At 38.3% G+C, this 15,794-nt stretch overlaps 1 protein-coding gene across 1 annotated transcript in view; it reads left to right on the top strand.

Annotated features, from left to right (window-relative positions):
- IMPG1 (interphotoreceptor matrix proteoglycan 1) overlaps positions 1-11,503 on the top strand; it is a 59,356-nt gene extending 47,853 nt beyond the window's left edge. Inside the window, exons 13-18 of the mRNA XM_075046350.1 lie at positions 3,386-3,957; positions 4,743-4,962; positions 8,678-8,888; positions 10,683-10,859; positions 10,958-11,139; positions 11,472-11,503. Of these exons, the coding sequence (XP_074902451.1) occupies positions 3,386-3,957; positions 4,743-4,962; positions 8,678-8,888; positions 10,683-10,859; positions 10,958-11,139; positions 11,472-11,503 (1,394 nt within the window). The remainder of the gene's footprint in view (positions 1-3,385; positions 3,958-4,742; positions 4,963-8,677; positions 8,889-10,682; positions 10,860-10,957; positions 11,140-11,471) is intronic.
- Positions 11,504-15,794: the final 4,291 nt, after the last annotated feature.

The raw sequence follows: 15,794 nt of genomic DNA, 5'->3' as shown, positions 1-15,794 counted from the left end.
GTAAGGAACTATTTTATAATCTGGCAGAAAGCTTTTCCCCTAAGGGCCATAGGACTGGCCACTCCTGATCCTCAGGGCAAATCCAAATATCCTGATCTCACTTGCTCAGGTTTTATGCTACCACAGTTCCATTTCAGTGAGTTCACTGCTGATAAATATGGGATTAGAACTTAATCCTAAATATCAAATCCAAAATAGGTGAAATATAGTCTCTTACCAAGTGGGAAGTTTTGTCATCTAAATCATTCTGTTTTCCAAATATTCTGCCAGTTAAAATGCACTTGGGGGAAGATGTTTTCATGCGTGCAGTTGAAGGCAACAAAATTGGCTATAAAAATTTGCCTTCTCTAATGTGGGAAAGGGATACTAAATATTGACAGAGATGAGGGATCTTCAATAACTTACCATCGGCCAGCTAGTGTTACAGGCAAAATAGGCACCCCTTGTGCCATGGCACTGCACTGCAGTTACCTCCCTTAAAACCTGGTCTCTGGAAAAACCTGGCAGCACCCACCTCCTACTGATTTGTTCCAATGTGCCAAAGTATAATAAAATGTTTGTCCAGCAACACCAGCTGTCCAGGGCAGTTTGCGAACTGCCTTTGATGACTGCTCTACTTTGAGCTACAAGATAACAGAGGAATCCTGCAAAAACACGTAACAAACAGGAGCTAATAACCTGGTCTTCAAAAGAGGGGGAGCATCTTGCAAGGCAGTTGCCTTACAAACTTGCGATATTTTGTGCGTCCAAAAAGCAGCAAATGTGGAAGGTGTCCTTTCCCTGATTACCCCTGCCAGAATAGTCCACATCTTGTTTCTAGAATGCTTTTTCATGTATAGCTATGAGGACATGTACTGCTGCTGTGACAGACTCTGCTCTAGCAAGAATTTGCCTGATACTCCTCAGCACCTTGCTGAAATACAGTGTTAGCATCTGCTACTCAATACCTGTTAAAAACAGTCTTAAAATACACTGTGCTTTCAGATGGGTTTATTTGTAACAGAATAACATTTGCGGTACTTACTGATGTAGTGACTGCATAAACAGAAGCAGATGCAGTCATGATCCTTCCAGGCTGCTTCACCTGAGCAGTTCTGCTTCAGAGTATCCAGGTTACCTTTGGAAATTGTTTGTAGAAGTTCACTTCTCCACAGAACAGACAAAAAAAAAAATCTAGTTCTTCCCTTAGCCAAGGCATGCGAAATACTTGTAAGAAACGGAAAACCTTAGAACTGAGAGTGGGAGGAGGAACACTCCAGTAACACCATGTTACTGGTATTCCAGTGTAAAATTCACTGACCCTTCACCAGACCTAGAACCACACTGTCCTGCTGGTAGTGTCAAACTATGACACAATGGAAAGTGTTTCCTTTTTTCAAAAAACTTTAATAGTCCTTATCAGCCTAATACTTGAGCTCCTCAGAGAAATCAGTGAACCTCAATAATGCTACAAGGAGCTGAAGAGATTGATTTAGATAACAGAAACTGTGTAAGGGGAAAACCAGGCATCCTACATAAATCCATTGTGTATGTTCTGAAGCCAACAGAAATATACAGGCACTTCAAAAGATCCAGCATATGTTTGGATGGTTTTCTTCAAGTGAGATAAATGTCTCTCTCTTGACTAAAAAGGGAGCAAAGATGACTGGCTTAGAGGATGCATCTCACTTTTAAATGTCTCCTAGAAGTGAGATCAACACCACACAAAGGCATATTCTTAAGACTCCTGAGGAGTTTGAAGCAAAACCAAAAAGTAAATATAGCTCTCTCACAACCTACTCCAATAGTTTAACCACTGGTCAGTCTATTATGTGTTTTACTTAGTTTATTACTATTGATACTATTTATTATTTATATATGAATTTTATATATTTTTATATTATACTATTTCTTATTTTTATATTATCGATTTATTTTATTAGCACATGTTCTGTTTTTTTTACCCTACTATCACTGAATCACCATACTGGTAGTACAACATAGATAATAAATGATAAAAGGGAAAAATATATGTATGTATCAGCTCTTAACATAAGTTTATGCAAAGTGGTAACCAGATGGGAGAAAATTCTTTTCAAGCATCTAATTCTAGTAAAACCACGTACCTTGCCGTGTGGTCAGCTTAGCAGAATGGGGCTATATATGGCTATATGGAAAATACTCCACATTAGACCAAGGCATTGTATCTTCAGGGAGGAAGCAAAGAGCTAGTATGTGCTGTTAAATTAACACTGTCAAGAAAATAGACAGGTCTCTCATATTAAGCTTTTCTTTGTTGAAAATATACATTTGTTCCTAGAACCAGCAATACAATAAGCAGAAAATTGGGCCTCGTTTGTTTGGAAGCAAGGAAATAGAAAGGGACACAAAGAACATCCATGGGCAACTCCTATGCCATGGACAGGATAGTTGCCACCTCCTTCAGTTGAGGTTATTGCCAGTGCAAAATTTGCTCTCCTTCAGTACTTTCATTAGCCACTGGGAGGAAATTAGTGCGTAGGGAATGGAACAGTTCATCAATTGGAGAAAAACTTCTTTGCCATCAGCTGATAAGTGATTTTGCCTGCAGGGGGCTGCTAAAAGTCCCGTGTGAAGAACCCACACAAGTATTTCACTGGAAAAGGACAAAGTTGTCAGCTTGGGTAGATGTCTGTTGCTTAGAGGCCAGTGTTTTCTGTAAAGTCATTGTGGCCGGGTAGCTGCAAGCCAAATTCAAAGAGTCTCACTCATCCCGCTTTAAATTTGGATTTCAGCTACAGCTATCACGCATCCTAGATCCACGCCAAGCCCCACTGAGGACCTCATAAAGGTTCACCATCTGGATCAAATGGCTGCTTCAGGTGAAGCAGATGATTTCTTAAGGTTTGAATTTGTGTTCACTGGTGCTGTTGTCTTTTAGGTAAATCGACAGAATGTGCATCTGAAGAGGCTGTACTGCTTTCCTTAACCACATTTTATGATTACTGGCAAATAATAGCATTAACCTCTCGCAGAGGGGAACAGAATGACTCTGGCATACAACTGATCTGAGCAGACAGCTCAAAGCTGTGATCTACTCTTTCCGTCAATATAAACTGACAGTGTGATTATGTACCTTCAAAACAGGAATGTGCGTTGGTATGGCTCAGGAAATACTTACCAAGTGTAATTATTATTTAAACAGAACACCCACAGAAATCTCATCACTCAAACATGTGGATGAGGTGTTTTATTCCAGTAGCCCCTCCTTGGTGATGGAAATAACATTTTCCTGTTTCGATAGCGTTAAAGCTTGTTTTTTAAAAATGCTTCAATGGAAATACAACATACATGTTGTTTCCATGCTTGGTATTTGTTATGCTTGCTTTTCAAAAGAGCTACTTGTTTTTCCCCTGTTTTTCTGCAGCAGTTAAGATCATGGATGAACCAGAATCATCAGGCGATGACATTTTAGTTACGGCCAGCACTTACGAAACGTTGCCTTTCTTTATTGGTTCAAGTGATCTCTCTACCACGCAGCCTGAAGATGTTATTACAGACGCGCTACCATCAGACCAAAGAGCACCGCTGCCTGCGGCAACCCGCCCGCCCTACAGCCGTTCGGAGATCATCGAACAGTCCCCTGAAGTCCCAGATTCCTCAGTGCCCGCCTCTGAGAGCGTTACACCCGATGGCACCGGGACAGGAGTGCAGGACATTGCTGCCGAGTTAGATCACGTCGGTGCGATGAGCACAGCAGCACTGGAGGAAGCGGAGCACGGCAGCGGTTATATATCAGAGCTGACAACTGAGCCTGCAGAAGCCACCCCAGCTCCTACGCTGAAGTATGTAACTACCAGCTCCATGACAACCGCAGCCAAAGGCAAAGAGCTAGTAGTTTTCTTCAGCCTGAGGGTAACCAACATGCACTTTTCTGATGACCTCTTCAATAGGAGTTCGACAGAATACAAAGCACTAGAACAACAGTTCATGCAATTGGTGGGTGAAAATCAACTTGAACAACACTTGCAATAGTTGGGCACAGTTTAACGAAATACACTGAAGAGCACAGTATCTTAACAATATCAGACCCTACTGCAATTCAGTCTGATAAGCTGTATTTTTAAAGGATCCATAACCCTGGGATGCTCTCAGGGTGTGAAGAAAGAGTTTATGCAGCCAGCGATGAAAGTTTTTACTTGTCCAAGAGACTCCAGATATATGCCTGGCATGTAGTTTATTTGGCTTTTTCTTAGATTCACATCAACAGTATAGCAGTGCTGATTACATCTAAGGCTTGTGTCTACACGCTGGATTTAAAAATAGGCCTTTTAAAATATATCATAGCTTAGCAGGGGGAACATGATTAGATACGGATTTTCTCCATGGGTACAATAGGGCAGCAGGTCAGCTCAGTAACATGCCTATTATGCTATGGCCTAACCTGTCTGGATTGAACGTTTGAAAATAATTAAAGTTGGCTATTGAGTGAGGTGATTTTTTTCTCTTCCAGATGAATAAACTCCCCAGCTGCTGTGCATTTCATTACAGGGGAAACTGCTGCCCATCCATCTCAATATATTATTGAGAAAGACACCAAAGTCCTGAAGAAGATAGTGCTAAACAGAAAAGTGAATTTGGTGGTGGAGTTTAACAATTGTATTAAATTCAGATAAATAAGCGTGTGATGTGTGTACTTGATAATGAAGAGTGACTATAAGAGAAATTAATAGCGGGTAGACATTGACAGTAAGCTAAAATAAAGGCAAATTTCTCTTTTGCAGCTACTTCCATACCTTCAGTCCAACCTTACAGGTTTTAAGCACCTGGAAATACTTAACTTCAGGAATGGAAGTGTGATTGTGAACAGCAAAATGAAATTTGCCAGGACAGTGCCATACAATATCACAGAAGCAGTACACTGTGTTTTGGAAGATTTCTGTGATGCTGCAGCCCAACACCTCAATTTGGAGATCGACAGCTATTCCCTGGATATTGAGCCAGGTAAGATTGCATTACTAATGTACGTGCAAAATCAAAACCAAGCAGATAATCTTTTCCAGATTGTTACAGCTTCAGAATTATTACTGTTGTGGAAATAATGGTATTAGCAATAGCCTCCCAGTGATCAGGAGTAATAAGAAAAACCAAGATGTTGCAAATTATCTGCAGACAGATTTTCAAACTATAATGAAATGCTGGGTTCAGGTGTTGGTCTGCACATGTACACCGACTGCTCTTCAGAGCCAAATACAGTAAACTAAAAACTCTCTAGAATAAGGGCTGGGTGAAGACAGGTAGAAGGAATGCTCATGTGCAGTTTACAGGAGTGACTTAGTGACTTATGCAAATCTTGCACCTGAGTATGGTTTTTGCAATGTTGTAAGCAAACCATAGTTTAGAGCATCATTAAATCTGTTTTTAAAGGGCTACAGAGTTCTAGACAGAGGGAGATAATTTCTAGGAATAATTGTATTCTACAAATACTCACCAACCAGAGCATGACTATAAGTAGCACTCCATAGATTTGTAATTCCAGAATCCCTCCTGATTTAATACCTTTCAAATAAGTCTGTAGTCTTTGTTAAACACCTAGATAGTCAGTAACAATGTATCTGGACACTACTGTAATGTCAGAAGCTTAAAGTTTTCAAAAACTGCATTGTTTTATAAAATTGAAGCCTGGATCTATTTTCAGGTTCTCGTAATTATTTCAGGGCTGAATTTAATTTCATTGGCATGGAGAAGAATACTACCAATACCTTGGCATGCAGATGCCTTCAGCAGTTTTGGTTAAGCTGTCTTTTTATGTATAGATCTCTGACAATTCCAGAACAGAAATCCATCTACAATTCACACAGGCAGTTTCTAACCTGTTTTCATTTTACGTATCTGCCACTAAGAGCATACATAGTGTGTGGTAAAGAAAGTTAACAAAATCACAGTATTCAAACTTTCAAAAATACTGCCATGGTAAACTGATGTTTTGCTGAATAAAGTATTAAATGAGTTCACTAGAAAGAGTGAACTTTGGGCTGCCACACATCTCTGCTTTGGTAGGAAATTTTCATTAAATGAAAATTAAAATGAGAAAGTTGCTAAAATGCAAACACAGAAAAATTTAAAAATCTTTCATCTTCATCCATATTGGCTGCTTTACTAATGTGGTATTTCAACATTAATTTAAGAAAACAATTATCACAATGAGTTTGCAGAGAGCTATTCTTTCAAGGCTTACGAACAGCAGCAAAATGTCACAATAGAAGAAATTATGTTTATAAAGCCAGTATATTCCCATACAGGTGTTTCAAAGCCCTACTGTCTTTTCACTTCAGAAAAAAACAAACAAAAAAAAAAACCCCAAACTGTTCAGTAAATTAAGGTAATTTGAGCAAATTCCTATTTATTGTGAAAGTAAGAGCCATCTAGTGGTAATAATGTTATACCAAATTGAAACACTGACAGGCACTGACAGTCCAAAATACCTATCAAGACTCAGCAGCTGCAAAAGGCTGACTGCACTAGTCGTAAAATAATACCATAAAGAATAACCTAGTGGGCTTTTACAATACATGCATGCATTATTTCTGTAATCTAAACAAAGTGAAAACACAGAAAAGATAACAAAGTACGGCAGGTATGTAGCCCAACACTTTATTAAGGAAAATGAAACATTATCACCAAAAAATGACCCTCTAACCCAGCAAAATGCTCCTGCCAAGCTCTACTTGTCAAACAGAAACATGCTGAGACCTTTCAGCTTCAGCCTGTGTCTCTGTACTAGCCGTATCAACTTTTATTTCCACTCCTATAATGGCAAACTGTAACCATCAAAACTGGGGAGAGACTTACAGGAGACATGCAGTTAATGCAGCTGTTACTGTTTTAATCTAGTACTCAATCATACAAACTCTTTTATTAACGATTTTTCCTTTAGAAGTCTTCTGGTTTTGCTTGGTGTGCAATTCTGTGTGGGGTAAGAAAAGAATCTGTAAGAATTAATATCCCCTTTTGATTTGCCAGCTGGTTTTGTTTCATTAGAGACTAAACTTTCTAATTCCAATCAATAGTATCAATGACCAGAGCAAAGTACTTGGAACTTTTTTTTACTTGGGTTTTTTTGGGGTGGGGTTTTTGTTTTGTTTTGTTTTTTACACATAAGCAAGGGTTTGCCTGGCAATAAAGTTACTTTGTAATTCATTGCATTACTTTGATGCCCAGTTGTTGAGTTTATGCATACATACATTTACAGTCCAGGAGCAAAGCAGACCCCAAATCAACATCCCCATATAGCAAAGGGAAACTAAGCATGCTAAAACTCACTAGTCTAAAATAAGAAAAATAAATAAAAAACTGAAAAAAAAAAAATAAAAAAAAAGGAACTAGCCATAGAACTATAGAGGGGTTAAAAGTGAACAGCTCTGCTGGATTAATTTTTACCAGTTAAGCATATCCTAGTGTGTGTCTGATATTTCCAGTACTACTATAAAGACTGCAATGCTCATTTTTCATTGAAATTAGTATTACTGAGCATCTAGTATGGAGCATGAAGCAGCTCCGGAAGAAAATTCTCAGCCCAGTTAGTACCTATAGGTACTAGCTGCAATATCCCATATGAATCTTCTTTTTAAACTATAGATTTTTCTTCTAAAGAATTTTTCAGCCCACTTAACTAAAAAACACCACATAGCCCAGCTCATAGCTGCGTATCTGCTCGCATTTCCTTCTCTGTGCTCTCTTTTCTTGTTTTTGTAATTTTTTAATTTTTTCTTTAAACCTTTCTGGATTCACACACCTTATTGAAACTGTTTGCTGGCAAGAACAGACTTTGTATCCCCTAGTCTGCTTCTCATCTTTTGCCTCCTAAGGGCTTTACCCCGCAGTACACAGTAAACTGCCTCCATGAGACAAGACTGGGGGATGCAGCCCTCCTCCTCAGCAGCCCATCAGCACAAGCTGGGTGGAGCACTGGGTTAAAATGCCCCCTTCTGGGTCTTTTTTTCATTTTTAGTAAGCGGAGAATGGGAAAGAAGTAGACTTGTGTGACAGCAGATGTTAGGACTTCAAGCTGCCTCTGATTCCGGCCTTCCTATGAACATCAGCAGGCTCATCTTCCCTTAATATCACAGAGGCATCCCTTCATAATATTTAAAAAACAAAACAAAAAACCCAGCAAGTTTTCCCAGTGCTAACATATCACTTAAAAAAAAAAAAAAAAAAAAAGCCCTGCAAGCACATATTTTCTCTAGACCGTGCCAATATTTCTAGGTTGCAGCCCTCATAGTACTGTGCAATATTCAATAACCTAATTCCCTCCCCTTGTCATGTCCTAAATTATGTGTTTAAGATCATTACAGCCAGAACTATTTCTTACACATATGCAAGGCTGTAGCATAGCATCCATGAGTATAAAACTAGCAATTACAGTAAAAAAAGGACAAAAATATACAAATGTGAAAATCCTTGTCAGTGACATGAAAATAAAATCACAGCCAAATAGTGATGGGGTAAACAAATGTAGAAGTAAATAGAAGCTTGCGTGCTTGCTGTGTCATCTACAGAAAGAAGGATGCGTGTCCTTTTACGCTAGACTACATCCTCCTATTAACATGCACAAGTAGCTGGCCAGTAAATGTGAATTGTTTTCTCTAGCTGCCACAAAGCCTGCCAAGTTACTTTGGGGTAACGCATCAATTAATGATTTACCCATCCTTTACAGCTGATCAGGCAGACCCATGCAAATTCATGGCATGTGACGAGTTTTCCGAATGCATAATGAACGAGTGGACAAAAGAGGCTGACTGCCTTTGTAAACCTGGTTACGCAAGCCAAGACGGATTACCCTGTCGGAGCCTGTGCGAGCTGGAACCGCATCTTTGCGTCAATGGTGGGAAATGCGAGTTAGTTCCAGGAAGAGGAGCTGTCTGCAGGTAAATAAATGGTGCTTAACATGAATTCTGGTAACAGACCCCTGGTATGTCTATTGCATGAACAAGCAGGGCTGAGTATATACTTTTTGACAGCACAGACTGTGCTAATGAGCCATGACCTCAACATTCAGATGCTCTAAGCTACATTGCAATACCCTTCTTCGGTACAAATAGTCTCACTATGGATAAATCCATTTCTGCCTGTTAGTACACACAGAACATCATGATCTAGGTATTTTTTAGGGATGCTTTAGAAATTCATTAGAAATTCAGCATCACTGGCAGAGATGAGACATACAAAACAATGCATTCTTTTCAGATTTCCAAATACATCTTGGAAAAATGAAGCAACACATTCATGGTTTTGCTATTGATTACATAGTAGTATTTCAAGAAATTCCATTTTTCTAAGATGTATTAAAAAGGATATCCATATTCTTATAAACACACCTATGAGCACTATTCTGATTCCAGACCACCCAATAAAGCACATGAAGGCTGCTTTCAGGGCTTTCTGGGAAAGACTTGAAGATTAGCAGCTCCTCCTAACTGCAAACACATTCCATAAGGATTTTTACATGAAATGATGTTAAGCCAATATTGAGAACTACCACAGTACTTGAACGTCTTAATTCTCTCTTAAAAGCATCAAGTTTCTTCCCACTGTAAGACTAGACTATCCAGAGCATTATGTGAAACTGCATACTAGACTGGCACACAGTAGTTCACCAGCCACGTGTATAAGCAAGAGACAAGTTACAATTCTTGCACTTGTTTATTCTCTCTTAATATTGACTTTACTAGGTTAATGATACATCTTTTAGCATACTTAGCATTAATGTCAAAAAAATAAGACTACTGAGCAAATTATTCATATGATAATTTCACTCTAACAACATAACTGACATAATTCATTTTCTGCAGTGGGCGTCACAGAAATGATAACAGAAGATTATGTTGAATTCACTGCAGTTACTGCTGAATTCCTGATTTGCAGAGTCACAGTAGTGCAGCTGCAGTATTTTGTACTAGAAATCAGCCTGTGAGCTAAGTCCTCTCAAAACTTTACCAAAGTAGCAAAGGGTATACGGCCTACTCCTCCAAGACCAACGCACTAAGGAAAATAACACCTTTCCATTTCAGAAAAGCCCCCATTTGATGTACAGTAATAACCAAATCATCATTTGCAATGATACAAGTATTAATAAATGAAACTTTTTGTGAATTCTAGCAAGTTCAAACAAACTTACGACCAGTCTTATACTGACAGTTTGTGCAAACTTGTACAGTCTGCAGAGAGACTATTATGGCCTATTATTTGCTTTAGTCAGGCACTTGGTTTGCTTGTGAATTTACTTGGAACCACGCTAGTTTTTCCACTAACTAGAACCCCTGTGTTCTCACATAAAATATGGCAATCTTCTCCCTTGCTTTAAAGGGAGCTATTTGTAGTAAAACTCTTATTTCAGACCTTGCTACTCAGACACAAATGTTATTTCAACTTCACCTGTGGGGCTAGAAATTTGTCAGAGATGTTCCATGCATTAATTTCCTTAAAATTTATAGGTTGGCAAAAAATGTATCTGTCTCTTTATTTAACACTCTCAGGAATCTAAGAATGTTATCTTTCCTGTATTATCAATCACATTATTTCATACAGACATGTAACAATTAATTGTACTGGGAATACTGTGCTTGTATTTAAATGCAGATTTTCCTTTGTTTTCATTTGAGGTACTCCATATTTTCTGCCTTCAAGTTCTGTACATTTTTCTCTTCCTCTCCCTATTTTAGATGCCCTGTACGTAGACACGAGCTTTACCACGGACAGCGCTGTGCAAAATTTGCTCCAGAACCCATACAACCCTTCACTTTTAAACCTCTCATTCTTGGCTTACTAAGCCTTGTTTTTCTTCTCATCATTTTAATTATTAAGTTAAGAAGAAAAAGAAAAAGAAACTCTGATTTGCAGTAAGCTGCTCATGATCTTTTTCTTCACATTTCAAAATATTCCTTTTTTAATTTTGCAATTTAAAATCTTACCTAAACAAAAATGTTCTGCATTGTAGAAGTCCTACTCTCAACAGCTGCAATTCAGAAAATGCTGTAAGGATTAATCCTGCTTTTGAACATGATGAACCCATAACTAGCTTTTGTCATACGGCTTGTAGTGTAAGTGCTTGTGTCAGTTCCTCAAGGATCATTGATCACGAAGCATTACATGAACTTGAAAACACAATTCAGCGTGGAGGTAAAATGCATGGAAATCCTTTTCTTACCCCTCAACAAACAGACCCACCTCAAATAGCAGGTCCATCTTCACATATTAACTCTACAACTAAATCAAATTTGACTCTCATCTCTTGCTGCGCAATTTCAGAACTAAAAATACTAATTCATTTATTTACGTTCCACATTTACTGCTGTGTAGGTTTCGTAACAGAACTGTAGAACCGCTTTTCTTACAGCTCTCTTGCATGGCTTTGGTGGTCCATCCCATCTGAATGCTTCTTGTGATTTACTGAAATAATTAATCCAGTCTTTTGATTTCTTTTTTTTTTTTTTTTTTTTAAACTGTTGTAGGTCACCAGACCAGTTTACAAAGCCAGGACTGACAAGTTAGTCTCTGAAATTCTTCATTTCCAGCATTCAGCCAGACAAAACCAAGGTTTGTGACTATTTTCAAGAGCTTTAAAAATCTGTTGAGTTTCCTGCCTGTCAATGTTACCAGGAAGCCTTTTTGTACTAATACCATACAAAGAGAATCTCGGGGTTTTCAGATGCTTGATATGACAACAATCCCTTCTTAAGTGCTTTTATACAACAAAGTTCCATTCTGTATACCCATCTGCTAATGTGGCAGTCACTGAAACAAATGAAGGAAGAAAGAATATCTAAAATGACAAAGCCACACAGAACACAAACCAAAGGGCAGGTTTTAACTAGCAGTAACAGATCATTTAAAAATAATGTGTGCCTGTTTAAGCTACATAGAGTTTGAGCAAGTAGGAATTGTAACTTGAACAGAATACTGCTCGTATCTTGAACACTATTTCAAGTTTTACAACTTGAAACCTCTTGTATCTTTGGGGGGGAAAAAAAAAACCAGACAGAAAGGAGAAAAGCCAAGTCACAAAATTTTCTAAAATTGCCAGGCTGTCTCTTACTTCTGATGTATCTGAGGATGCTCTCTTGAAAGGTAGACAAAAAGCTTTTACTTTCCCATTTTCATTCTTCTGAATTCCAGCCCAATTAGGAAGAGAAAGGTTTTACTATAGCTGTTAGTACCCATTATTACTGAGGGTAGTATCAGTACAGGATTGTCCTGGCACTGGCTATATACTACGGGAGACAGGATACCGGGGTACGTGAATCTTTGGCTTGAGCCAGTACATTGTCATGTAAATAAAGGAACAATTAATGACACCATATAGAAAGATTACTTTTCACTGATCTTCATCACACCCAGGTCTGGTCTGTTCAGTACTCCAGGTCACAGTTACAGACAGCTGACAATGCGGGGACTGGCAGGCAGTGAGTGACAGAGACCGACAAGTCGGCAGGGAGCAGCAGTTCGGAAAAGCTCAAGAATGAACTGGCTTCGCTGCTGATAAAAACAAGAGCACAGACGTTTGCAATTAGTATTTTACATCCACCTTAAAAGAAATGTGTCTGTGGGTAATTGCAGACCAATAAGCTTCCATACCAGCTGAACTACTTAAAATTACTACTTACAACAGCATTAAATATTTTATGAAAGGAATAAAATGGCACATCTGTGGGAGAAAACCAGGCCTCTGTCATCTAGACTCTATTTGAATTGTCAAAAGTATATTGACAAAGCTCTTCTCAAGATCTAGTCAAGGAATTTAATTTAGTGAGAAGTGAGGCAACCTAGAAACAGAAATGAGTTTAAAAAAAAATTAGGTGCTTTTGGCCATTTTTCACCATTACTTAAGTTCTAAATGAGTGTTCACATCAGAGCCTTTATGTTGAATGAGTTTTTAATGATTTGAAAAAAGTCAGTGGAGGAAGAAAAACATAAACACAATCAGCTTTTGTTAGCTGAAACTAAGAGCACCACTTCCATATCACAATGTAGAAAACTCCTTTGGGGCTAGATTTTTTAAAACAGAATATGGCACTTGAATTGAATTTGCAGGAGGAGGTGGATATCTAGAACTCTTAGGTGAAACTGAAAATTCCAGTCTTTCAATTCTGTTTTGCAATGTGTAATGACAGCATTGACAGCTTTTTAGGACATACTATCTACAGTAAGTACAGCTCTGTATTTATAAAGGTGTGTACGAAAATAAGCATAGAATTCCAGTACAAGCTAAAATAACCTTCAATTCCTTCCTAAGCATGAAAAATGTCTCCAGTTTAGTTACAGGGTCACTACATGGAAAATGATTGCAAAACTTAGTTATCAGAGGGGGTTTTGTTTGGTTGGGTTTTTACCCAATTAGTCATCCAGGAACTAACAAACATGTTTCACGTCCAGGTGAAGAACTTTCTCTTCCTTCTCTGAGCTCAGTAGAAAACCCAAGTTCTTGCAAGCACTGAAAGCCACCTCTCTACATGGTTAGGTCTCTGGGAACTTGGTGTGCCTTGCTCCACAAATTGTACAATATGAGGAATAAAATGACTGAAAAAGATATCTTTTTTGGGGCCAAAGCAGAATGTGACAATGACATAGAATTTACACATTTGAGTGGATCAGCTCGTTCAGATTGAGTCATAAGGCCAACAAGTCCACATCCAGTTGGCCTACTATGGCTGAGAGTCAAACATGCCAAAGTTCTCCAGAAATGATCCTGCCGACCTGACTCTCTGCTGCCCACCTCACCTACGCGTGTGCTCTCTGCTCCTTTGAGATGAGAGCCAAAGACACCACCTCACTCAAAATGCAACTTTTCTCTTGTAGTATCTGCTGTCCCTGTTAGTGACTGCGCTGGACCCTCTCTGCTCGGTGAAAAAGGTGCTGAAAAATACAGCACACTGCTTTTCAGCTGTAAGGGTCTTATGTCAGGCTGTCCATAAAGTCTATTATTTTTCAGTCGGTCTAATGGATGCTATTCTATAAACACCATTTATTTGTGCTTGTACATGGCATGGGTGAGTAAGCTTCTTTTTCAAGACATTACCTGGCAAAATTCAGTGACGGTTCTAACCCCCGAAAAGAAAAAGGATCTCATCTAGTCTTCACAAACTTTTCTAAGCTTGCAAAAGAACTGTGCTGCAACAAATACCACAGAAAATCAGTTTTAACAAATTTAGGTAAAACCTAAGAGGATCCAGACACCTTTGACACAAAATAGCCCAGAAGCATTGGAAAAAAAGCACTGGATAAGAGGATGGTAGAATAATTTGTTTCATAATGCTGAATCTAATCAGCATGGACAAAGACCGCTTCATTTGATGCAATTCAGACGAAGCCTGAAAGTCATTACAGATTCTCCCTAAGAAATACATAAAATACATCACTCTTTGCTCATCAAAACCAGTAACTGACACATAGCAAGATCCTCTGAAACACTGACTCAGCCGTCAAGAAAGATGACTGAAATTAAATTTGAGGTGAAAACAAAGACTGCCATTTGTTTCATCCTCATGTCAGTCGCTTGGATTATCAAGCAAACAGTATTTTGGATTAAAACACTACAACAACAATACAAGTTAGCCTGTTAGATCTCCCCCACCAACATCAGAGATTTAGTGTCTCACTACCAGAATCACAGGGGAAAGACAACCTAAAATACCATACCGAGATGGAAGTGCTGTGCTCTTAGTTCAAGAATACCAGGGGCCAGGTTTTACAAATTTACAAGTTTGCACGGCACAGTTGCCGCTCTCACAACTAAGACAATGCGTAGAAACTGAACGTCCCAAAAGATTGTTTCATCCCAGGTCTGCTGTAACTGTGAATCTTGTAGATACTTTAGATATGGCTTCTTTTGTAGCACACTGCATTCTAATTATTTACAGTCAAAAACATGTTCTTCAGATTATGGTGGTATTGGTGGTAGTTGTTTGTTGTTTCATACAGAAGCACAGCATTGCTGTACCAGGGAGAAAAAATAATAAATTTTACTCTGAGCTCAATGACTTAGTATGTAAATAATAACCTCCAGTTCATTGTAAGGAGAACTGAGATAATCCTGAAGTTATCTCAACAGATTTTAGTGAGACCCTGCCTATTAGCAGTAGATAAATAATACATTTTCAAATTAAAAAAATGCTTTTCGCATGTCTTACGAGAGTTTCTCTTACAGGTATTAGAAAAAGAAGGTCTGCATTATTCAAGACTGGACTTCAGGTTGATCATGCATATGAAAAAAATTCAAGGATTCCTCAAAATATAACTTTTAGCTGTAACATCAGTACACATCACAAAAACTGTTTTATTAAACAACATAACCAAGTTGACCAACTATTCGACCATGTTTAAAATTTGCCTAGTAAGAAGTCACCAGTGTTAAGACGCATGCATTAAGCATCCAGGGCTTACACATCTTAACTGTATTTTCATTTAAGAGCCAAATGCTAGAAACAGATTTTCCTGAGAAGTGACTTTTTTCAATATTGTATGTCACAGCCATTTGGGTAAAAATGTCAAAGAAACTTTACTGCATTTCTATACCCTTTTATTAACCTTCTTCACATACACTAATGTAAGTGGCAAACATGGAAGTAAGAGCTGTCATTGACCAAAGGCCACGTTAAAAGCATTTAGGAACTTTTTCATTCTCCCCCTACCACACTCACATAGCAAATCACACAGAAGTTGGGATTAATTTTTTTATGGTTTCTGTGAACATCAGATTCCTATTTTTCTGATAATAAACACATTATATATACACATATATACATACACACCTCACTGCTTAGTTTCTGATGACAGTT

This window comes from Buteo buteo, chromosome 15 (genome assembly GCF_964188355.1).
Source record: "Buteo buteo chromosome 15, bButBut1.hap1.1, whole genome shotgun sequence".
Lineage (NCBI taxonomy): Eukaryota > Metazoa > Chordata > Aves > Accipitriformes > Accipitridae > Buteo > Buteo buteo.
The sequence above is the reverse complement of the archived record's forward strand: the minus strand, read 5'-3'. Positions and strand labels throughout refer to the sequence as shown.